Raw genomic sequence first — 26,399 nt, 5'->3', positions numbered from 1 at the left:
TGGCGAGACCTGTACTTTGTTACGGCAGTGGGGCATGGACATTGAGGAAGAAAGACGAAAGCAGAATAACGGCCAATGAAATGAAATTTATGAGATATACAACGGGATATGCGAAATGGGATCACAAAAGCAATGAAGATGTAATGGAAGAATTACAACTAGAACCTGTAATTAATCACGTAAAACATTATCAGAACAACTGGCTAAATCATTTGCATCGCATGCATAGAGATATAATCCCAAAAGTCATGCTCCACTATCGTCCAAACGGGAAGAGATCTCTCGGTCGTCCAAATAAGCGCTGGATTGAAAATTCAACTCTGAGACATTTTAGACAGCTCCTTTCTGACATTAAGAGCAAGCTGTGACAGCATATCTCATTACAAGAAATTCCAGAAATCTGATCTTGAAACGAAATACTTTGATAAAATTCTAAGATAAACTATAGTGGCAAAACACAACACAGAGCAACTAACATTAGGTAAAGTTAAATTAAAGTACAACTAATAAAATACTGAAAAAATAACAGGGAGGAACTCACATATTTTGGGAATCTTTCACACTAACCTGCGACTTCTTCTTCCTTGTTGTACCCATATACTCAAGACCAATATCTCTCAGCGACTTTCGTGACACATCTTTCCACTTATTAATATTAATTTGTCTGGATCCTTTTTTATTAGATTTATTTAGCCAATCAATATCTACCGTAAAAATCGTCACTGTCTTGCAGTCGTCTATTTTACATAATACGAGTAGATCAACTGAAATCTGATACACAGAGTTAAAGTACCCAGTATTTGTAAAGAGAACAAACTCTCGTACAAAAACTCCCGATACTATGTAAACAACTGGACACGCTAGAAGTGACTAATGACATAGACCGTTGTTCCAGCCAAGAAATTCATGGTTGTGTAAGACTATACAGAGTATTATTCCATTAAAAACTCGATTTTAAAAAATTGTAACATAGACCGTTAATCGGCCCAACGCTTCAATTATACAGAGACATCATTTTATTTTTACTAACATTTCTAATATTAATCTGGCTATACCTTTAGATCAGTGATGTCAATTGGTGGCCATAGGAGCAAGCGCGCGCTTTAGAGCCCAGGAGAGATATGTTTATTTAGTAGCCTTACAGGTACTGAAACAATGTTTTCGTAAATTTAATATATACGTAGTACTGAAGATAGTGTATTAAAATTTTTGAAAATATTTGCATGGAAAATGTTTGTAAGGAATTGAATTAACAAAGCAAGTACTGTTACATCACAAACAAAATATATGTGCCTATCTATTCGTAAAACGTCAGCTCTATAGCTTCATACGATGGAAGAGTAATGGAACGGAGAAAAATTCTCTCCGGCGCCGGGATTTGAACCCGGGTTTTCAGCTCTACGTGCTGATGCTTTATCCACTAAGCCACACCGGATACAACCCCGACGCCGAACAGAATCGTCTCTGATTGAGTTCCAACTCTTGGGTTCCCTCTAGTGGCCGCCCTTTGCACTACGTCATAGAGGTCTATGAACATAGGACCGAAATCCACACATGTGCTCAGGTGCACTCGTTATGAGTGACTAGTTGGCCGGGATCCGACGGAATAAGCGCCGTCTTAAATCACTTCGTGATTTACGCATATCATATATTATTTCAATGTACCGAAGTACATATGATATTTCCATGCAGATATTCTGCGTCATCATACGATGGAAGAGTAATGGAACGGAGAAAAATTCTCTCCGGCTCCGGGATTTGAACCCGGGTTTTCAGCTCTACGTGCTGATGCTTTATCCACTAAGCCACACCGGATACAACCCCGACGCCGAACAGAATCGTCTCTGATTGAGTTCCAACTCTTGGGTTCCCTCTAGTGGAAATATCATATGTACTTCGGTACATTGAAATAATATAATCTATAGCTTCAGCTGATTTCGAGATAATTTAATATTCTGATAACAGAACGTTGCGCACCAATATCCCCTAAAAGCATAATGCGATAAGAGTTCTATTATGTAATATTAGTTACAGTTAAAACATATAGCTAGACAACTTTGCTTTGTACTATAATATTGTTTTGATTACTTTTATAAGGCTAAAGATACCATGTATATCAATTTCAACTTATCATGTCATATTCAGTGTTTTTCTTTGGGATAACACTTTCTTTATGAATGATGTGTTTAATTCACTTAGTACAGTATAGTTGTAGTTATTATGGAATTTGTGTGAATGTTCCTTCTTTATTCTTTATTATGTTGTTAACGTTTAAAACACAACTGCAATATTAGGCTAAAAATAGATGTTAGTACTTTTGTTTTACAGACAATATAGAAAATAACAAACATAAAGAAGCCATATAAAAATAAGGACATAAAATTTCACGTTCCGTTTGAAGTTTGTGCACCACTGTTTTCTTAATCCAACAGGCTGCTTATTCCTCCTAGCATACCTAGCGCTTAATGCCCGCGCACGACGTCAAGGCCAGAAAAATGCGCTTGCTTTGACATAACTGCTTTAGATTAACGGTTGAGAACCGGAAACACCGGCTAGCCCCTTCCGCGACTGGAGCTCGATGATACTGGCGTAAAATACAAACAAATCTCTTTACTAGGTATAGGAGGGAAGAAAAGTAGTTCATCCATTTACGTAAACTAGGAAATATCGCGATTTTGACTTTGACAATTTTCGTTAGGTTTTTGTTTAATCAAAATACGTACTGTATTAACAATGAGTGTTTTTACTCACGAACTGAGCTATCCATTCGGACTATTCATTATGCAGTGTACATTATAGTATCTACTGCACATTAGTGTACAATATAGACAATGAACTTAAATTGAAAAATAATCATAATATGGATATTTAAACACATTTTTGGAAATGGTGGCCGTTCATTTCCATACATTCTTTAGTTCTTTGGTGCATATTATCGCATTATAGACTATTGTATCAATTTCAAGTACCAGTTTCGTCCTTTGTACTAGTAACTCATGGTGAAATAATTCTGTACCTACTTTTATAAAAGAGTACCTTACGTACTGTATTTTCAATCTTCACTTCTGCCCGATCCGAAAAGATAACATTACTCAGACATGCTATCTTCTGTCCGTCCAAGTGGTTTTGTCGCAGGGTCGTAGAAAGGAGGGAAATCACGTGGCAGTTAATTAACGAGGCCCTTTTATTTAAGTTATTTTAAAAAACTGTATAATATTACGTAGACGTCCAATTCCTAATAGAAATTAATGTTTTCAGAAAACGGCTAAGACAGCCCTAGCCACTAGCCTTTACAGAGGGGCGAGCAGAAGCGAGTGGGGGAAACCGGGATACGACGTAGGCAAATGGACGATAGTATCTGTGCGAAAATATGAATCAATATTGAAAGCTCTTTCGTCACTGGAAAACACGAACATATTTCCGGAACGTACTATACTCACTAACTCAGTACTGTTCACTAAGGCCTGGCGACTTTGACTGCATACACAGCCTTAGTTCTGTTTGGGGAACGGTTGAAAGTTTACTAATAGAAGGGGTGGGAGTGAAGTACATTACAAAACTCAGGTACAATAAAAATTGAAGTAAAAATAAAATGATGTTCCTGTATATTGCTATCGAACGGCCCGCACTTTAGTCAGCATACGAAGCTCTTCCGTCTCGCGAAATGTCAGGTTCGGCTTAAGGAATATTCGAGTCGTTTCTCACTCTTTGTGGGTGGACGGCAAAGAGCCTTGCAAGGACGCGGTTATCATCGCGTAGGTCTACTTTAATTGATAATTATTGTCTCACTACTTTCAATCATCCATCGATCCATCCATCCATCGATACAATAATTCATTCATCCATTGATCCATTGATTCATCCATTGGCTGGTTCAGTGAGTCACCGATTGGTTCAATAATTAACCGATTAATTAATTAATTAATTAATTAATTAATTAATTCATTCATTCATTCATTCATTCATTCATTCATTCATTCATTCATTCATTCATTCATTCATTCATTCAGGTATTACAGTTGGTATCGTCAAGAGAAAACGTATCTTCTTGAAAATTCTTTATTAGTGAAATAATGCATTTGTTTAGAGTATTAAAAAGGCATTAACAACTACTGTTTTAGGGGTATACATTTTGAGTTTAAAGTGTAAACATTACAATGGAATGTATGTACTTATTTTCTCTTATATTTAGTAAGTAATTGCAATTTATTCTATTCTTGCATTTCTTTACACACTAGTAGGCTATTAGAGTGTAGGCTTTCACGGCCGGCGTCAATAGGAGAAAAGTTTTCCGGGCTATGAGGCCGTGGTCCGTTGGTTGTGCGACCAAACGTTTCGTTCACTGCTGCAGTGAACATCTTCAGTGGTGCAGATTGCTGGTGCGGCTGGTTCTACTGCGCGTGCCGATTACAGTCTGAGCTCGCCTCGGTCCGCGCTCGAATCTGCTTCCCGGGCGGGCTTGCTGTTGCCTACGGGATTCGCGTCCGGAGTTGTGTTGTTTAATTGTGCTACGCGAGCGGGTTTGATGTTGGTTTTTCTTAAAATGCCGGATACCAGGCCTTATTAACCTTGAGGCCTTCCTCTTTGCGATTGAAATTGTTCTTAAGTTTCCTATTTCAATCGCCTCTCGGTGTAGTCTCGCGTAGAAATGTGGTGTGTCGCTGAGTGTATCGGTGTTTTCAAACCTAATTTTATGTTCACCTTCCAGATAAGCATGTTCAGCTACGGCCGACTTATCTACGTGGCCAAGACGGCAGTTCCTTCTGTTCGGAGATCCGAGCCTTGAAGCTCCGCTGTGTCAAACGTGAAAATGGAAGTCATCGAAAAGCAGAAGTCAGTAACATTCTCAAAACATGCAAGGTAACTGTGAAGCTGACTTGAATAATTTCAAGAGAAAAATTGTTCCGAGGCCGGGTATCGAATCAACGCTCTACCGTCTGAGCCACCCAGAAACTGTACCAGACACGGATCAATTTTTCCCTTTATATGGATATACCTCAAATGAACTGGCAAGACGTCAAAAACCCAACATTTAGTGCACTCAAACTCTGTATGACTTGATTTGTAGTTTTCTGTTAACGAACAGCGACGTACGTATATTATGCAAATCTGGTTTCATATATAGCTTTCTGTGATGCTTATTTGAATAATTGAATTATTATTTACTTAATATAAATAGGCAGTGAGGAATATGTTCCTCCGTAAAATCCGACTCACCATGTAGAGATGCAATTTTTAAACCATTTCGCTGTGGTATCCCAGTTAGACATCATGTCTGGTGTCACATTCTTCATCGTGAAGTAGAGATCAATGGATTTCTTTGCCTTCTCTAAACTGTTCTTGCATCGGACAATCCATCTCTCGAGCCTTTCGTCGTCTGTAACAATATGGATTATTATAATCATTCAAATAATACTGAAGTACGCGGTAGAGGTCCTCTCTGATATCGAAGAACAAAGAAGTCTCTTAATGAAGACTCTCCACGAGCCTCGGCTATTTTAAATCAATAACATAATTAAACATTTGCAATCGTCTTCTTTTCTTTCCCAGCAGTAATCCCAACCGTATTCCACTAAGGTTTAACTTAAAAAAGAAAAAAACTCGTGGTTAGGTTTAACTTACGTTTAACATAATCTTTAAATTAACTGCATAAAATCGGGCCTCATTTTGTCAGTGTGGAATTTTATGTATATTTGAAGGTCGTCTGCATAGACATGGTGTAGGCAGTACTTCAGAGATTCTGATATGTCATTCATATAAACTGTCAGCATATGTCAGCATTTATGCGGATATGTCCGCTTTTTGACAATAAAAATAGTCGTACGCATACATTTTTGGTAATCCTCTTATTTGTCCGCGTTTTCCATATTGAAATATTATTATTTTTTTTTCCTTTGATCTTATGAGTCTTGAACTGCAGTTTAAACGGCAGTAGACTGCCGATTAAGTTAAACTCAAGTTAAGTCAAGATTAACTGGTAGTTAAGGTTTATAATACGAAGCACAACGGAAAACTTCAGTTTAAACTGAACGTAAGGTTTAAACGGCGTTTATAATACCGACTCTAAATGATGCAATAACTAAAATTAATGGCGATCTCGACTCGACTTGGATAAGGACACGGAAATTCCGACTTAAACTAAATCCAGGAAAATCACAGTCAGTAGGCCTAATTGTGGGCTATTCACATTTGTTAAGCACTATTAGCCTACCATACCAAATTTGTCCCCGATTAAAATATACGATACCGAATTTCCGTTCAGTGAATCAGTAAAGAACCTAGATATTTATATGGATAAAAGTTTAAATTGGAACCTTCAGGTTGCAGAAACCTGCAAAAAACATATTCTCATTAATCCACTCGTTTAGGCGATTGAAGAATTTTCTACCCTTTTCCCTGAAAAAGATGTTAGTGCAAACACTCGTGATGCCCCACTTCGATTACTGTGATATTCTGCTTACTGACCTAAGCTTTACTTCGGCGCAGAGACTACAACGTGTTCATAATATGTGCGTCCGTTTCGTCTGCAATATTCGCCGGGCTGATCACGTAACACCATCCCTCGAAATGTTGTCCTGGCTCCGTCTAGAAGATCGTAGGAAAATCCACTGTCTTTCCCTCAACTTTCACATATTGCATTTCTCCACTCCTGTCTATCTTGCGTCCCGTTTTCAAAATTTATCCACCCACCATAACCTAGACACACGATCACAACACTCCTCAATATTATCCATTCCCTCCAACCGAAATCCTCATATTCATCTTCTTTCACTGTGGCTGTTCCTCGGCTTTGGAATTCCCTACCGAGTAATGTCAGGGACTGTTAGACATCAAACCAATTTAAGAATAGACTAACGAAATATTCGTCTAACAATTCTTGTTAACAATAATAGCTGTTTCAGGTTTCTCAATGTTTAATGGTTAAATATTATATCACACAGTAAATATTTAAATTATCTCATTATTATTATTATTATTATTACTATTACTAATACTACTGTCCACACCTGTGGAGTAATGGTTAGCGCGTCTCGCCGCGAAACCAGGTGGCCCAGATTCGAATCCCGGTTAGGGCAAGTTACCTGGTTGGGGTTTTTTTCCGGAGTTTTCCCTCAACCCAATACGAGCAAATGCTGGGTAACTTTCGGTGCTGGACCCCGGACTCATTTTTACCGGCATTATCACCTTCATTTCATTCAGACGCTAAATAACCTAGATGTTGATACAGTGTCGTAAAATAACGCAATAAAATAAAAAACTACTACTACTGCTACTACTACTTCTTGCCATTGTTTATTATTGTCTCACTAACATTACTTATCCAACTTTCATTATTTACTTTCATGTTGTTTTATGATCTAGATATTAATGTAAGAACTATGTAAGCAATTGTATTCAATTAGAATTATAGTCTGGCTGGGCGGAAGAGAAGGCCTACTGGCCTTAGCTCTGCCAGATTAAATAAATAAATAAATAAATAAATAAATAAATAAATAAATAAATAAATAAATAAATAAAAAATAAATAAATAAGTGGATGAATGGATGAATGGATGAATGAATGAATGAATGAATGAATAAAATTAGCTATAACATCACTGTTTCATATCATATATGTTTTTATGTAATTTTCCTTTTTATTTGTCTTGTCTGTGTATTGTGTATAATATGTCTATATCTTATGTGTTGAACATGCATTTGTATGTCCTGTCTATTTCATGTCATTTTTATGTCATATACGTCCTTAAGTAATATGTATATTTATACGAAATGTTTACTTATTATTATTATTATTATTATTATTATTATTATTATTATTATTATTATTATTATTATTATTATAGTGGTTCTCAACTTTTTGAAGACTGTGAGCACCACCCACGTGTAATAGGCTACTAGGTGAGCGAACACCATGAAATGGAATAGATTTAATAGGTATGTATGAATACATAAAAACAAGTAAAATATGTAAGTAAATAACTAAATAATATATTTTAAAACACTCACACGATATCCTTGAAGTTTAATATTACTTAGAATTACAGTGATTCAAAAAAGAGAAGTCGCTTGTAGCTGCAAGTAAACAGTCTTGCAGATGTGAATTAGTTAATCGTGATCGTGCTTTGGCCTTGAGCTTATTCCGGATATATCCAGACATTAGAGAGAAACGCTACGCAGTATCTGGAGTCTTTTTGTATCTTCTGTCCCCCAAAGGCGATGAATTTCTTCTTTTAAAAAACAATATTTCAGAGCTAAGGAGAACTAGACATCTATCAACTGATGTTCTGTACGAGCAGCAGATTATTTTCTTGAATGGTCTTCATTTTTCTGATTAAGTCCATACTGAATTGAATGGAGTTATACACCATGAAGACCTATTAAGTCTGTAAGATGATATAATGAATGGATAGGAACGTTATTTGTTCAAGTTCGTACAACGAACTTTGAATTGAAAAAAGACCTCTTAAGCGTGCGTGCTCGCGGGCATTTTTTTCTCGCATGACGAGAGCACCAAAGTCATTAAAAGAACCGGGCGTTGGAAACTGCATACCAAAATTTGCTACCTGGATTTCGGTCATATAGGAACTGCACACCAACATTTTCTACCTGGATTACGGTCATAAGGAAACTGCACACCAAAATGTTTTCTACCTGTTTGCCGATATTTTAATTTACCAAACTGTTTTAATTTTGTTCGATATGGAGCGTTTGTTTACATCTGAAAGTGGACGGGGAAATTTAGTGCTGGTATATTAGGACAGTAAATTTTATAAAGCCAAGGAACTGGAAAACTATGAAGTGATGTGGAGTTGTTGTGTTAGAAAATGCAATGCGAAAATTTATAGCTTGCTGAACAATATGGAAGTTATCAGAGAACGCGGTGAGCATAACATGTGGTGGACATTAGAAAATTAAGTCGAAGATAATTAATGCAAGTACGAAAAGAAAAGCCATCGATGATGTTAATATTAAGCAATCAAAATTATTTCATGCTGTTTGTCAAATCTTGCCCACAGAAAGTCTGAAAGTGCGTAACATACTGTATATCGAACAAAAGATAACTTATACAGATCGCGGAGAAAACTTCAGCCTGTTCTACCTAAAGTTCATGACAGACTGAGTCATTTAAACTTTATTACTAACCGAAGCGAAGATGTTGTTCTTTTCAATGACAAATGCAGTGGAATACTGTAATTATGTTTACCTGTGTTTCCAACCTGGACTATTTATGTGGAATTGTTACAATATACATGGTCGGAACTTTTCGTTATTATCTGCAGTTTTCATACCAGATGTTTACAATTCACGGCATAAAGAACGATCAATATGGCCCTTTGATTTTTTGTACGTTACCTAACAAAACCGTTCAAACTTCTGAAAAGCTATTGCAGATAATTATAAATAAATGTGTAGCGCGCAATATGAACTTCACTCCATCTAATGTAGTAATAGAGTTTGAACTAGCTATACAAACTGCAGTGGTGAAAACTTGGGAATTCGTTACTAGGTTGCCGCTTCCATCTTGCGCTAGCATGGTGGTGTAAAATGGAGTGTGTAGGATTGGCGAAGGAGTGCAAAGAAGACAGTGAGATAGGACAGTGGCTGAGGATGGTTTTTGAGATAATGTATTTGAATCCAGAGGAAGTCGGGGATTTCTTCGCTTGGAACTGGCTGAGGTAAAACCGATAGATAGACTTGAGAAATTTGCAGATTATTTACTGGAAACGTATATCTCCGAAGATGCAGTTTTCCCTCCCACTGTATTGGCAGCCATGACTGCATCGACCTCTCGTAAAACAAACGGCTGCGAATCATTTCACAAGCATTTTAATGTCGGTTTTTACAGCAGTCATCCTTTATTGTATAAATTCGTGAATCAACGTTTGGACATACAAAGTGAAACTTTTATTAAACTCCAAAGCAATAAAGGAAGAAATTAAGCGAAGTTTAAATGTAAAATCAGCCAAAAGCAAAACAAACGTATTTTGTAAATTGTGCAGTTTCCGGGTAGGATTAGTAAAACCCTCGTGAATCAGTGTGCAGTATCCGGATAGGATTAGTGGGTCCCCCGATAAACGGGTGCAGTTTCTGGATCAAAGTGTGCAGTTTCCGCCTACCCAAAAGAACACCATGGTGCTCGCCGCAAGCAACAGGTTGAGAACGCCTGCCCTAGACGAAGACAATATTAATTTCGAACTTCATTTTCTGAAAGGAATGAATATGGGAACTCGAGTTATGCAATTAAGAAGGCAATGAGAAGTAGAAAAAAGAAAACTACAGAAAAATCGAACTTTGTGGAAGTAATTCCATACGTCGAATCTACCACGAATCGCATTAGCAGAAAGTCAGCCGAAGCCAACATAAAGACAATGTCGGTTATACCTCAGAAAATTAGCGACTTCAAACCCGTGAAAGACATTGTAAGCACTGTTGCCAACATATTGCCCTACAATCTCGCTAACTTTTCAACGAAAGTAGCTAAATCTCTCCAAAGTTTGTTATAAATCCCCAGAAATGTCGCTAAAAATTAATAATAAGTATCACTAAATAAAAATAAGAAAAAGATACATATGCGGAGAAAAATATAATTTCCTCGTCGTCGCCCTCTTCTGCGGAGTCTGGTTGTGTTGTTGACGGCTGTGATGTTGAGGTGGAAGTTGTAGGAACAGCTGATTGTGAATACACTGCACTTGATCCAATCATTGACACTACGCTTTCTGGCAAATTTTAAGTGTGGAAATTTTCACCCAAGCGTTTGACCACAATGTTTTTTTGTTAAACCTAACATTTTAAAAATATAATATATTAAAATATATTAAAACCAGCAAAAACTACAGTCTCATTTGCTTCACACGAACTGTCGGCACAAAATTCCAAAACTCAATTGATGCAGGTCGGTTGGGAGTGGAAAATCTCCGCGTTGCGAGGAAGAACCAAGAATTAATTGGAGCTGACGACTCGTCACGTGACAATCAAAGTTGCCGCTGTTTATGGGTGTTGGAGCAATAGCATTGAGAGAGAGAGACCTAACCCGTGAGAATCATTGAATTACCATCTTTCACCCTGATCACTGATCACAAATATATGAGATCAGGACTTTCAAGTATGAATCATTTAGACTACTCAGTCATGCACCCATGGCTGTTTAAAACTAAGAAGTGCATGACTTCAATTGAATATTTTAACTTGAAAGAAAGGAAAAAGTGGAAGAATATAAAAATTACCAGAAAAGTCGCTAATCGTATTTCACAAAATTTGTCGCCGAGACTGATTCAAAATTCGCTAGATTTAGCGACTTATCGCTAAATATGGCAACACTGAGTGTAAGACTCAGAATTCCGGAATTTTACTAAAATGCATGGGAATGTGACATATAGGACGCAGTACTGAAAAACGAAAATCATAACATACTGGCTATAAGCACCGTGGATTGGTCTCAAAATCGTACTGGTGGCGCCGCGCAGTGTCTCAATTCCTAATTAACTACAGGCTCGCAGTCATTCACTAGTCATGTGTGATATAGAAATTATATGCGGCTTTCTGCCGATAAAAAGTTGTAATATTAGTAAGAATGGGTTCATTGATTCATAGTGTTCTGTCCAAGAGCAGGTCTTTCACTGCAAACCCAGCAATCTCCAGTCGTTAATTATTTTATAGACTCAGTGGAAAGTTCAGTACTGCCAGAGGAGGGTAAAAATGTAACTACGAAGTTCCTGAAATATCAGTGAAGTTGTTTGGCATTTAAATCATATTTCAGACCAATGAATGAGGGTGAACAGTCATATTACTAAAACATTGACGTGTATAATATTTGTGTGTATACTGTCTCTATAAATTACGTATTTTAATGTGATTTAATTCTAAAAGTAATCTTAATTACACTTCCCGAATAATGGGCGACTGCAAATTCTCTAAAACACAACACATATGAACAGTATCAACACACTACCTCTGATTGAGGTTCTGGCTGATATGTACATCTGTTATCAGGCTGTTCATCTCACTTGACGGTATGTGTCAGAGGAAGAACAATATTGTTTGTATGCATATGAAGTCTGACTAGTGTAATTTGTAGCTAGTCGGCGATGTATGCTCTGGATGGGGAAAGGAACTGACCACTCTACACCATGATATTCTGGTCTAGTTGTTTCATAAGTGATGACTTGTTGGTATCACTTATGAGATTCAGACTTCTCTTTGGACAGTTGAATAAACAACAAGATCAACATGAGGAAGCAGTTCAATTGATAGTTTGTGTAAAATGTTATACTGCATATTTTAATTCGCTGAATGCACCTTTCAACATGAATTCGAACACTGGATCACGACATTATATTTTATGAAATAAATTATTAATAAATTAACATAAAGAATTTAAAACATTGCTTGGAACAAGAAATACACCGGTGTAAGTAGTTTCGACTTCTTCAGCTGTTAATTTACCATCGTGCAGATACGGTGGAGTAACAACAATGATCCCTTGATCGGAGAGGTTTGTTACTATTCCAGGAAAACCTGACTTCATCACCACCTTCTAATAAAGTCAATAATCCGCAATCAATTGTTATGCATGTGTCACTCGATCTGCCTCGGTAGCACTTAGATTTGAAGGCCACCATCTGATCCACGCTGGGTGGCTGTTCCACTTCTGAACAATTAATTGTCACTCTACATTTTTCAATATTGCAGGCATTGTTTCCTGAATACTTTCTCTGCTAGGCCAAAACCCAAAATTACAGTAACCATTGTGGATGTCAACAACATTAAAGTGGCGGTAAAAATAAATTATAATTATAATTGTACGATTAACTCCGAACATCACCCTCATAGCAGAATACGACAATCCAGTTTTCATTTTAATTGATGAGTAGACGATTTTCTTTACTAATCTTACTCTTGGACAGAATTTTTCGAAAGCTTTCGATGTAAAATTCACTAATAAAAATGGCAAAAATAATATGTATGGTCTACATCTTGGGGCTTTTCGACTATATATAGTAGCTATTTTTGGGTTAAATGATAGAATTGGAAATATTTCTGATTATGATTCTACGGATATGATTGTGTTTCAATTGGCAGCAATTTTTACAATATATTCGAAACCACAAATGTCACTCCCATTAAGTCTGGTAGTTCTGTCTCATATTTTATTGTAGAATAATTTCGGAAACCTTGCATTTCATTAAACATATCATCTGTTCCTGAACGCTTGTCATAACATTCCTTATGTGACTTCATTTCGGCATGTAATGGAATAGACACTTGAGTAGACAATTCACACAATTCAATTGTGAAATAAAAAAAACAAAATCACTAAAAATGGTTTCATTTACTTCTGCCTGTATGGCTACTTCATTTTTCGAAATAACACTTGTTGAGCATTCGCCTTCCATAAAACTTAAATTTTCATCTTTTCTTCTTCTTTTTGCGTCTCTTTCTTATCTTTGCGGAGCTAGTTGAGGTGAGGCAGTCTTTTTTTTGTAATCTTTTATAAAAATACTGGGAACGGTATGCTAGTTTTGGGGGTGTTCTGATCTCATTCCCAATAAAATGAATTCCGCAAATTCTTGCTGCGGGTGTTGGTTTCCAAGGTGAAACATTAACACTTGAAATCAAGAATTGAATATCGATATGAATACATTTTAAAATAAGTATATTATTATTTATTGTTCCTAATATTATATATAATATATATGTAAAGTACTCGGTAATTATGTATTTTTTTAAATTTAAATGGTAAATTCCTGTCGTTGTTAACTTAATGGTTATTTATAAACATAATACTATATACATTCTATTTTTTATATCAGGCCTAGTATAGGCCTATAATAATACTATGATTACAGGCAGTGTAGCCTTATTTACTTTCGTCTGCGTACTGCTTGGATCCACAATTAGCGTTGTTGCGCTTCAGTTTTCTGTTTTGTGAATGAATAAAAACAATATCGGTTGGTGTGTTCCTATAAGCACTACTACACTCAAGAACACAGCAATTTGCATTACCTTTCCGCTTTTTAGGATCATCCATATTTCTAATCATTTAACCTGAGATGTTAAGTATATTCATACGCTTCAAGCACAACTCTATCGCTGCTGTCCCGCAGTTAGTAACAACAGTCGCCACCTGAGGAGCTTGCATGGTGCTTATATTAGATTACCTATCAACCGAACAGGTCTGCAATAACTGAGAATAAAATTGCAACAATCATAGACACAAGAATTTGCTCGATAAGAGCAGCATTCTAGCTAGAAAATCAGGCTATTGGAAACGTGTAATGAGAGATGCTATAGATAGAAATTGATCGTGACAATGGGTTAATATTGAGCAAGACATGGAGACCAATTTTACATATGCTTAAAACACAGGGGAGAAAAATTGAATATGTATTCCATAAAATTACTTACGTGAAAAATACTTCACTATTGTTAGATAACATGAACTGGACATTCATTATAATTTCTAGTATAGGGCTACAAATATGTGGGATAGAACTAGAATTAATTAGACTAGCAACTTTTTGTCTGTAATGTGGACAAAATCAGGTCTTTCTACTAAATCGACTCTCCTGAATACGAAATGATAATAGAAATGTCGTAAGACGCAACGTTTTTGCGTTACAGAGGTATGTATGTATTTATTTACACTGCAAGTGGGCAAACACCCAGTGGCAGTTGTACAAACAATAAAAACAATACACAATACAATTAATACAGTAATTACAATTAATAATAATACATAAAATAGCCTAATTAATAAGTGAATCTAATTTTACATTACAACGTACATATATAGGCCTATAGGCTATACATTAGTTTCACATTGGTACTGATAATAATCTTTCACTTTACTCGCATCTCACTCACTGTACTGGCACTATGACACATTTCACTGACACTTTAGAACACATTTCATTGTCACTATAAATTATCACTGATCGAAACTATTCACTGCACTGTAAAACCATAACTTCACTGACTCACCACGCTTCACTGATAAAACAGCTCAAATAAGACATACAATTACACACTTATCTATATATAAAATTTGAACTGGTAATGGAAATTACGGGAAAACGGCTGAACGGATTTTAATAAGTGACCCCTCATTCTGAAGCTTGGAGCCCAACGTTTTTCAGAAAAATAGTAGTTTTGAGTGAAATGTCAATTTTTCAACATAATTTTCCTATTTTCTAAAATCCATCTGTCGTCACTAATTGCATTTCAGAATAAAACAAAACACACACACGCAATAAACAATATTGCACGAAGGCCACGATCTGCAAGAATGCTGACATATTTAGAGCTCAAATTAAATTGGTTATTACAAATTTAAAGACTTACTAAAATTAATTTACAAATTCGACTATGCGGTGTGTAATTTTCTTAGTACAGCTGTGTATTGGATATTAAAAACTACAAAACTTGAGGTGGTTTGATGACATTATTACCATTAGAAATGAAATATTATTATAGTTAATGCCATGATGCGACTATTTTTCATTCATTATGCATAGGCCTATTAATGTATATTGATGATATGAAAGTGAAACTTTTTGGGGTTATATACGTAGCTGTAGAGAATATCTTAAATTAGATCTACATTTCTATAATTTACTGAGTGGCGGCTATTATTTATATATATAACTACAAAACTTACGTAAGATAATAATATTGTTATTAAAATCAAATATTTTTATAGTTATTAATCAAGTGAGGTTGGGTTTTTTCATATATTTAATGGCGGTGTGGTGTAGATATTTATATGCGTCATTCTCTTCAGTATTGGCTCGAGAGAGCGCAAAAATTACAGTTCCTAAGGAAAGACCAAACGACATTACTTACTGATAAAATAAGAGGCCCATAAAATTTTGTAGTATCCCGATCATTTCAGCAAGATCTCTTAGCAGAATAAAATGATTTTACTCTCTATGACCTGAAATAGCTATTGCTTTACTCCCACACGAAAAACCCACTGATCGTCCCGACATTGTTACTTGCGTTTTCATGTTAAAACTCAAAAACTGAAGGTGGATGGATAGGTTCAAGAAAAAGTATTTGGCATAAAAAACCATTCAGAGGGAGTATGTTTTATTATTATGGAAGCAAATGACTATCAAAATGTCTGGTATTCTTCATTGAAAATAAATCTGAAAAATTAGTTCGCAGCATTTGCTGCACAAGCCACTAGTTCATACTTTTAAACAGAACTACATTTAAACTAAACATTTCTAGTCTAAGATCCTCTTACAAGCTATTTTTAAATAATTTACAATTCAAACCAAGGGAGTAACTCGTCAGGCTAAATAAATACATGTCCCTTAGAAACACATGTTACCTTAATTTTAATTTACACTTTATACACAACTCCTTAAGGAAGGACAGCCCTCAAAAACCGCTGCAGGTAGGTCATTCCAATCATTTAGAGTTCGATTTAAATGAGAACTTACCGACATCCGTTTTCTGTTTCCTACATTTGATTTTAAAATCGTGATCGTTCCTATCATAGTTCATCTCCTACCAATACTACATGTACAAAAATACAATCTTAATTCTTCCCTGAAGGAGTAAAAACTCGTGCTCAGGGAGTTATCTAAACACATACTTAACACAAAGATAATTATCTGACACAAAGTGGGTAAAGGTAAAAATATAGGAATAAATTAACTTTAAAATACAATTTCAATTAAACAAGTTAACTCATATAAATACATATACATATTAAATCAATATATATTCTTTAAAAATTAAATTTCTAACGCTATTTTTGAAATTTCTGATACTAAAATGTTCTAAATTTGGGTATTTTTCAGTTATTTTATTATATAACCTTGGATCAAAGTAGGTACCATGGCTAAGAGCTATGCTTGTGAAACACTTTGGTTCCTCTAATCGTATAAAATCGGATCGTTTAGTTCCATATTTGTGATGATAAAATTTGAATTTATTGCTATTTTTATGTATGAAGTTTCATAAGGCAATGTAATAAATTTGTTTAATTTTCAAAAGATTAAAATTAGTATTAGTGGAGTGAGATTAGAATTACAAGCATTTCCCCATCCTAAAATTCCATACTGGAGATTGGGTTGAAATAAAGCTAAATAAATTAGACGTAAAATATTAACTGGTATATAAGACCGAAGTGTAACAAAGGTATAAATTGTTCTACGTAATCTATTGCATAAATATGGAATATGTTTATTCCATCGTAAGTGTTGGTCGATTGCAAAGTCTAAATACTTAACTTCTGAGGATTCGATTAATATGGGACATTCACAATTTTGAGATGACCAATCAAATGATGAATTTTGAGCCTAAAAGGAGATTGAGGGGGTTGAAGACCACTGGACCTTAGTGAAAACGGAACAACAGTTGTTTTGGATGTGTTTAAGGAAAGAGGGGTCCACACCTGTGGAGTAACGGCTAGCGCGTCTGGCCGCGAAACCAGGTGGCCCGGGTTCGATTCCCGGTCGGGTCAAGTTACCTGGTTGAGGTTTTTTCCGGGGTTTTCCCTCAACCCAATATGAGCAAATGCTGGGTAACTTTAGGTGTTGGACCCCGGATTCATTTCACCGGCATTATCACCTTCATCTCATTCAGACGCTAAATAACCTGAGATGTTGATAAAGCGTCGTAAATTAACCAACTAAAAAAAAAAAAAGGAAAGAGGGTTTGATTCAAACCACTCTTTAATTACCTGTAATCCATTATTCCCATTAATATAAGTGCCTTTCCAAGACTTTTCGCCAAAAAGAATTATGGTATCATCCGTATACGAATGTATAAACCCATTATATTTGCGTAAATCAGTTAGGCCTAATAACAGATCATAACATGATCACTATAGCAATATGGCATGTAGGTAGTGATGTGTAAATAGAGAGTCTTGTGAACGCTAACAGCGTATTCCGAATCTCACAGAACCGGTGGACAACAATGACGTCACGCTGCAGCGAAATAAGAACAAAACTGCTGGAAGGTTCGATGGCTATCATGGCAACTATACAAGTTGTTGCCTGTGCTACGCTAGCATCTCGTTTAAAGAAAAGAGAGCATAAACAATTTATTTCTTGAACCAGTAGTAATAACTGGTCCGTTGACATGTTGCCCATAAGCCATTAACATATTGTTTTTACGTTGTGCTCGTTACAAACAATACAGCAGAACCAAAGCAAAACACACCGCCATGACGCAACAGTGCACGATGTCATTCGTCTGCTAATTCCCGTCCTATACAAGAACCAATCAGATTCGCTGATGGCGGCTGATGGAGACTGCCACCACCTCTGCAAGCTGATGGAACCGGTGCGACATCGGTGGAGCATCGGTGACGTCATCGTTGAAATTCGGAACACCGTGATGCCATCAGATTGCTCAGCGCTGAGATTCGGAATACGTTCTAAGCTAAGGAGTTGGCTAAGTCAAGGACATATCGAGTAGTAATTATTAAGGATGGAACATTTAACAAGTCGCGTTGTTTACATCAACTCAAGGTAGTACAGGGACTTCCACTGAGCACTGTTATGTTTGAATCAAAATATTGTACCTTATAATTAGGTGACTAAAACAAATAGATTATAAGACACATTTACGAAAGAGACTTCTCATTCTCTTCGTTGTAGAAAATGGTGATGAATTGTGTACTTTAAGTGTCTCTAATTTTGTTGTAATTTATAACTGTATACAATAGGTAAATTGTCAAACATAAACCTGTCATTTCCATGCCCACAGACTGTTAGCTTGTTGTCGACGCATATGCAAGTACAAACACGGGCGCTAGAAAAAAGGCGAGTGAGGATAAAAAGAGAAACCAAGAGTCAGGAAGTGATAGGGAAGAAAGTAGTGAAACGAATAAGGGTACGAGTGTAAGTGGAAATCTAGGATGTGAAAATGAAAGCGTGTGTGTGGGGGGGAAATAAAAGAGGAATAGAAGAAGAAATAAATGGAAAGAAAGACAGAGATAGAAATAAGACAGAGACGAACAGTAAAGAAAGGTCAGAACCTGCGACAGCTGAGGATATAGCAGAAGTATTTGTTATGTTTAAAAAAATGTGGGGATGTGATCAAAAAGTACAAGTAAAGTGAAATTGTAAATGATGGAGAAGCGTAGGGGAGAGGGAAATTGTATAAGCAGATGTGTAGAGATAAATGTAAGTATTAATAGAAAGTGAGAAAGGATTAGGTGTAAGTGGAATAGTGAGAAAGTGAAAGTGAGCGCAAATAGGAATGAGTGAAAATAGTGAAAAAGGGTTAAGAGAAGTGAACAAGTGACAGCATAAAATTAATACTAACTTTTGAATGTTGGAACAGTAAATGAATATAAGAGAAAGATAAGAGAAAAGGTCAAAGAACAAATAGGACATATAATTCATTATGATAATTTATAGAGAAAAGTGAAATTGAGATTTTAGTGAATAGTAGTTAGAGGAAAGTGGGGGTTTGAAAGACGTACAGTATATAATATTGGATATATTAGGATTAATGAACAAAAAGAGATTAGCAAATTAAATGTAGGAGAAATACTGAAGGGGGGATTGAACCAGTAATAAAAAAGGTACATAGTGTAATTGGGAGTATTTGTGTAGACGTGTACTGCAAATAATGTGTTACTGTAATATGTTAATGGTGGCACCAGATACAGAAATGTGAGGTACACCATTACATGTAAACAAGTGCTGTGACAAAATATATCATATCATATAATATATCATATATCATATATCATATCATATCATATCATATCATATCATATATCATATCATATATCATATATAATATCATATATCATATCATATATCATATCATATCATATCATATCATATCATATCATATCATATCATATCATATCATATCATATCGTAAATTTCGTAACATATTATCTAACGTAATAAAGAGAGCGAAAGCTAATTATTTCTCCATCAAATTAGAAAAATATAGCAATAATTCTAAAATGTTTTGACAAACTGTGCGAGAAGCGGCAAATATTGAAGTAAATAAAAAAGAACAATTTAATGAGATTGTTTCTCCAAATGGTTTAATCTTACGTGATAAAATACACATTGCAACAGAATTTAACTCGTATTTTACAAACATTGGCTTGGATATTGTATCGTCTATAAAAATAACAATTTCCTTACCAATGTAACTTCAGTAAATGCTTGTATGTATCTTTACCCCGTAACAGATGACGAAATAATCAATATAGCCAGAACTTTAAGAAATAATGTGTCACCTGGTCCTGATAACATAAGTGCTAAAATACTTAAGAAGGTTATAAATTATATTCCAAACCTCTAACTCATATTTTTAATTTATGTTTTCTAAATGGCAAATTCCCAAATAAATTAAAAAATGCAATTGTGAAACTTATTTTTAAAACAGGAGACAAAACAAATATGAACAATTATAGACCAATATCATTACTTTCATGTATTTCAAAATTACTAGAAAAATGTATTAAAGTTCGATTAATGAATTATCTTGATAAACATAATATATTAAGTGATAATCAATTTGGTTTTCGAAAAAAATTCAGTACAGATAATGCAATATATCAAGTTAGTAAAACAATTGTTAGAGAATTTGATCAAGGTAACAAATGTATTGGTATTTTCCTGGACATAAGAAAAGCATTTGATACAGTGAAACATGATATCTTAATTGAGAAATTAGACTTATTAGGAATCAAAGGTAATGCTTTAAACTTAATAAAATCGTATCTTCACGACAGAATTCAAATAACGAAAATTGACAATTATTCAAGTCAACCTTTAATTATTAATATAGGTGTTCCCCAAGGCACAGTTCTAGGTCCTATTCTATTCTTAATATATTAATGACTTATTAAAAATTGACTTACAACAGTACAATGGTGTTCACTATTCTTATGCAGATGACACAGGTTTACGTTTTGGTGGAAAAACCTGGTATGAGGCATATAATAATTCAAATAATGGACTTAAATTAATAAAAAAAATGGTTTGACATAAATTAAATTAATAAAAAAATGGTTTGACATAAATTATCTTTCTATCACCGAAAACAAAACTATAATTATTCCATTCTCATAATCTGAAAAATGTAACAAACCTCCTACATCTTTATTAAGTATTAAATTACATAATTCTGATTGTTGTCTTCTACAGTGTAAATGTCCGATTATTAAAGAGTTCTCTGAAGTTAAGTATTTAGGCATAATTTTCGATAATTATTTAAAATGGAACCAACACATTAATTACCTTTGTAATAAATTACGTAAAATAGTGTATTATTTTGTTTTATTGAGGAATTACTTGTCAATAAGTTTATTACATAAAATACCGTATATTTAACTTTATTTGAATCGGTAATTATGTATGGAATTATAGGATGGGGTAGCTCATTTAAATCCAATTTTAATCCACTTTATTTATTACAGAAGAAAATAATTAAAATATGTCTTCGTAAACGAATTGAGTTTCCATCTCAGAATTTGTTTCTAGACTTTAATGTACTTAACGTAAGACAAATTTATTACATTGTATTAACAAAATTCATACATAAAAATCGAAATAATTTTGAATTGTATTCTCATGGTTATGAAACAAAAGGTATGAATTCTTAAGATTGTTTGAACCAAAATGCAACACTGTTACAGTATTTAATCATACTAGTAATTTAGCCCAAGAATATATAACAAATTTATATTTAAATATCCTAATCTTGTCAATTCGAATAGTTCTAGTATTAAATTTAAAAAGTTATTTATGGATTTTATAAAAATTGAAAAATTGTAAATTTAAATTTATATACTATAATTGCAAATTGTATTGTATAATTATTAATTTCAATTCAGAAATCCGCCCCTGAGCACGAGTTCTATTCTTTCAGGGGCGAGCTAAAGTTTCTCTGTATATTTTATATTTTATGTTACAATTATTAGCAAAAAATAAATAAATAAATAAATAAATAAATACATAAATAAATACATAAATAAATACATAAATAAATAAATAAATAAATAAATAAATAAATAAATAAATATTTCATATCATATCATATCATATGCAAGTACAGTAGAAGCTCTTAAATTCGACAGAAATCAAGTTCGACATCCTATAGTTCGACTGCTTACGTAGCAGAATTGGACACGCCCCTATAGGGGCACTAAGAAATGTGTTTCCCATTTGAATGGGAATTGGTTCTGTGTCTTGTAGTGATATTTTTGTTAAAGGAAAATAGAATATTTTATTCATTAGGACATCCATATTGTTCACTAATTTTGAATTAATGAACTCTTCTTTTCCTATTTGAGAATTATGCCGTTTGTGAGACGGAACTGTCGAAACCTACTGTGGTACTAGAAGCGCATACACAAGTCTCGGGGTTGGCAGGAAATGCAAGTACAGTACTGTATTCGTTGATGGATAACCAATAAGAATTTGTATTCATTTCATCTACCACACCCACTACCCTTATTCGACAGAAATTTCAATTCTGTTCTGTCGAACTTAGGAGAGTCCACTGTACAAGACTCAACGCTTAACAGAGCCGTATGAACTTCGGTTCACGAAATTGACTTCACTAGATACAACACCTGAGAATAGTTATTGCAACATACCTGGTTCTTGAGGTAAATGCGGCTGGAACTCGAGCCAATCTCTTAGTATCTGGACAGCTTCCTTCATGCTTTGTTCATTTAAACCAAACTCACTGCGAACTCTTTTCTTAATGTCTTTAGTTGCAGGGGACAGACTGTAGACTGACATTTTGGTTTACCTGAAAGATATAGATATTTCGTTATCGGAAATTGTCTGGAGGACCTTAATTCATTTAATATTTATCCAAACTGTTTATGAATGTCATACAAATTAGTCACAAGCATGCTAAAAGCGATATAAGAATGCTAAGGTCCACACCTGTGGAGTAACGGTCAGCGCGTCTGGCTGCGAAACCAGGTGGCCCGGGTTCGAATACTGGTCGAGGCAAGTTATCTGGGTGAGGTTTTTTCTGGGGTTTTCCCTCAACCCAATACGAGCAAATGCTGGGTAACTTTCGGTGCTGGACCCCGGACTCATTTCACCGGCATTATCACCTTCATTCATTCAAACGCTAAATAACCTAGATGTTGATACAGCGTCGTAAAATAACCCAATAAAAAAAAGAATGCTAAATGAATTACTTTGCAATCGAGACATCGCAAGAGAGTAAACATTAGTGTTACATTACATATTATTATATTTAATGTTATATCTAGAAAACTGTGAGGAACGTTTGATTAATTGGCATTATTTCATATATAATATTTAAAATTATAACTTAATAACTATTAGTCCGATTAAATTCAGTTGGTAATATTATTACTGTTAGGCCCAGTTTCTTCAATCTTTGTTAAATTATAACAGTGTGTTATTGCATTTTAACTGTAAATTTAACAGTTGAAGCATTTCTTCAACTACTGTTAGTAGTAACAGGCTGTTAAAACTTGTATTAATTTAACTGACAATTTCGTGCAGTTAAATCATTTAACTCTCTGTCTGGAAAGATTTTTTTTTTATATTTAGAATTTTGCATTACAGTTTTAGAATGCCGAAAACGTATATGGCGTACAATTTTGCTTTTTCTATATTTAACTGTTACATTAATTTATTCATCGTATCAATCCGTACCTTACTTTTATTGCATGTTGTTGGCTTAGTTTCGGTTCCTGCTGCAATAAACAACAAATTCATTTTCAAAGTTTCGAATGGCGTACAATTTTGCTTTTTCTATATTTAACTGTTACATTAATTTATTCATCGCATCAATCCGTACCTTACTTTTATTGCATGTTGTTGGCTTAGTTTCGGTTCCTGCTGCAATAAACAACAAATTCATTTTCAAAGTTTCGAATGAAAATGACTGCCGAGTGTCGGATAGTATAACCTTGTATGCGGAAAAACTGCGTTCAACATCGGCTGAAACCAAGGGTGCATATGTAAAATATTTCATATTAGCAATTTCATTTCTACATCACACAGCAATAAAAAAACGGTGGTTTCAATTCATTATGCAAAATTGCAAAACTTTTAACAGATGATAAGTGCGATTGTTATAAACTTGATGTAGAAATGAATTGATGATGTGAAATATTTTACATATGCGCCCTTGGTTTCAGCAATGTTGAACGCAGTTTTTCCGCAAACCAGTTATACTATCCGACACTCGGCATTCATTTTCACGAGTGTTAGCCAGCCACAGACGATACAAACGATGTAAATGTGAAACGCTTCGAATTAAATACGAGCAATTTTACAACATTAAAACTGATTACAAAAACAAAATTTTGCAGGCTAAAACTAAGGCATGGAAGGAGTTCTGCGCATCGCAAAGTCCACAAAACCCATGGGGGAATAATTTATAAAATGTGCCGAAAACCCGAGAACTTTAATAGATCACTCACTACTATCCAAACCGACAACGGGTTTACCTCTAATACATACGAAACAGCTAGTGTCCTAATCAATAAATTCTTTCCTGATGATTCTAAAGACACGGATGTGCACAAGCGCACCAGATTTGAATCCAAGCTGTCACCTGACGCGGAAGATAAACCACAATTCACAGCGGAAGAGGTAGAGAGAGCAATAAAAAATTGAATGATAAAAAAGCACCAGGGATGGATGCAATCTCTGCCAGTATCATTAAAAATGTACATATGAGCTGTGCCGATCTCTTTGTGAGTATTTTCAATAAATGTATGTCATTGCAAGTCTTTCCTGACTGCTGGAAAATCGCAAATGTTGAAATAATACCAAAACCTCACTGTCATAACAACCTAACAGCCAACGCTTATCGGCCTATCTGTCTGCTACCTATTATGGGAAAACTCTTGGAGAAACTTCTTATAGATAGAATTATGTATAACGTGTATAGTGTAAATATGTTAAAAGGGAATCAATATGGGTTCACACCGCAAAAATCCACAGAAAATGCAGTGCTTCATGTTGTGAACTGGGCAAATCAAACTCTAAGACGTCGGCAGTTCGGATTACTCATATCACTGGACATTTCGGGGGCATTTGACAACGCTTGGTGGCCTAAAATTATGTCTCAACTGAAGAAAAAAGGTTGTCCAAGAAACTTATATAACCTAGTCAAAAATTACTTTAGCAATCGGAAAGTACAACTCTCAATAGGAACTATTACTCTAATGAAAGACGTTAATAAAGGATGTCCCCAGGGTTCGTGCTGTAGTCCAGACTATGGAATATCTTATATGACGACCTGCTACAGATGGATCTGCCAAATGATTGTCAATTAATAGCATATGCTGATGACGCTCTCGTCCTAATAACAGCTTACAATATAAACTGTATTGAAAACAAAGCCAATGAAACGCTGACTTCCATATCCAAGCGGGGAAAATACAACAAACTGCAGTTCAACCGTCTTAAGATAAAAGCCTTGCTGAATACAAGGAAAAGGAATTACGACCTACCACACATACAGATGGACATGAAGGATATTGACATAGTAGAGACACTTTTGTATTTATGCGTTACTCTCGACAAACGTATGTCTTTTAAGGCACATACTGATTCACTAGTCACTAAATCATACTAGTTTCAATCTGCTTTGCATAGGGCCACCAGACCAACCTGGAGGCTTAGACCTGATGTACTGTGAACAATATATCATGGCGCTTTCGAACTATTGATATTATACTGTGTCTCGGCATTTCAAAATATACTTCACAAAAAGTGGGTTCAAAACAAATTAATACAAATTCAACGTGGATTCATTCTACGAATCACGAAGGCTTACAGAACCACATCGACAGACGCCGCCCTAGTGATCGCGGGTATACCACCATTGTTTTTAACAACCATGGCTAGAGCTGAAATCACCAACGTCAAAAGAAATGGGATATTTTTAGAACAAGAATGACATCTTGAGGTGGAAAAAAGGTCTCATTTTCAATTAACTGGTCATCTGAAAGAATTTCACCGTGCATCAAATACATATACAGATCGACATGAATACAACATCTATACTGACGGCTCTCGGTTGCAAAAGGAGAACGCCGTCGCCTTGGTGGGCTGTGCTTTTGTTACCTACTACAACACTACTGAAGTTCACTCTTCCACGTTCCGAAGGTTGTATTTGCTTAATGTGGGTGCGCGGCCACACAGGTACTGAAGGAAACGAAAGAGCGGATTCATTAGCGAAGCAAGCAGCCTCAACCAACTCAGAATATAAATATTCCACCTGTCCTATTTCATACATTAAGCAGAGGATCAAGCACACAACTACACTCAAGTGAAATACATACTGGAACTCTAGTGTTAAAGGCTCTGTGACCAAGAAATTATTCTTTCCCAATGTACAAGACAGACTATGTTGCAGTCAGTTCTCAACCGACTTCTTTTTCACTCAATTTAT

The 26,399-nt window shown here is 35.1% G+C and overlaps 1 protein-coding gene across 3 annotated transcripts in view; it reads right to left on the bottom strand.

Annotated features, from left to right (window-relative positions):
- The window catches only part of LOC138698310 (retinol-binding protein pinta-like), a 116,237-nt gene that overhangs the window by 54,812 nt on the left and 35,026 nt on the right, over window positions 1-26,399 (bottom strand). For all 3 annotated transcript variants that reach the window (XM_069824130.1, XM_069824133.1, XM_069824132.1), the window contains exons 2-3: window positions 22,597-22,754; window positions 5,218-5,377 (exon numbers count right to left, since the gene is read on the bottom strand). In XM_069824130.1, coding sequence (XP_069680231.1) covers window positions 5,218-5,377; window positions 22,597-22,744 — 308 coding nt within the window. In that variant the 5' untranslated portion in view covers window positions 22,745-22,754. The remainder of the gene's footprint in view (window positions 1-5,217; window positions 5,378-22,596; window positions 22,755-26,399) is intronic.

The sequence above is a fragment of the Periplaneta americana genome, chromosome 4 (genome assembly GCF_040183065.1).
Source record: "Periplaneta americana isolate PAMFEO1 chromosome 4, P.americana_PAMFEO1_priV1, whole genome shotgun sequence".
In the NCBI taxonomy this organism is placed as follows: domain Eukaryota; kingdom Metazoa; phylum Arthropoda; class Insecta; order Blattodea; family Blattidae; genus Periplaneta; species Periplaneta americana.
The sequence above is the reverse complement of the archived record's forward strand: the minus strand, read 5'-3'. Positions and strand labels throughout refer to the sequence as shown.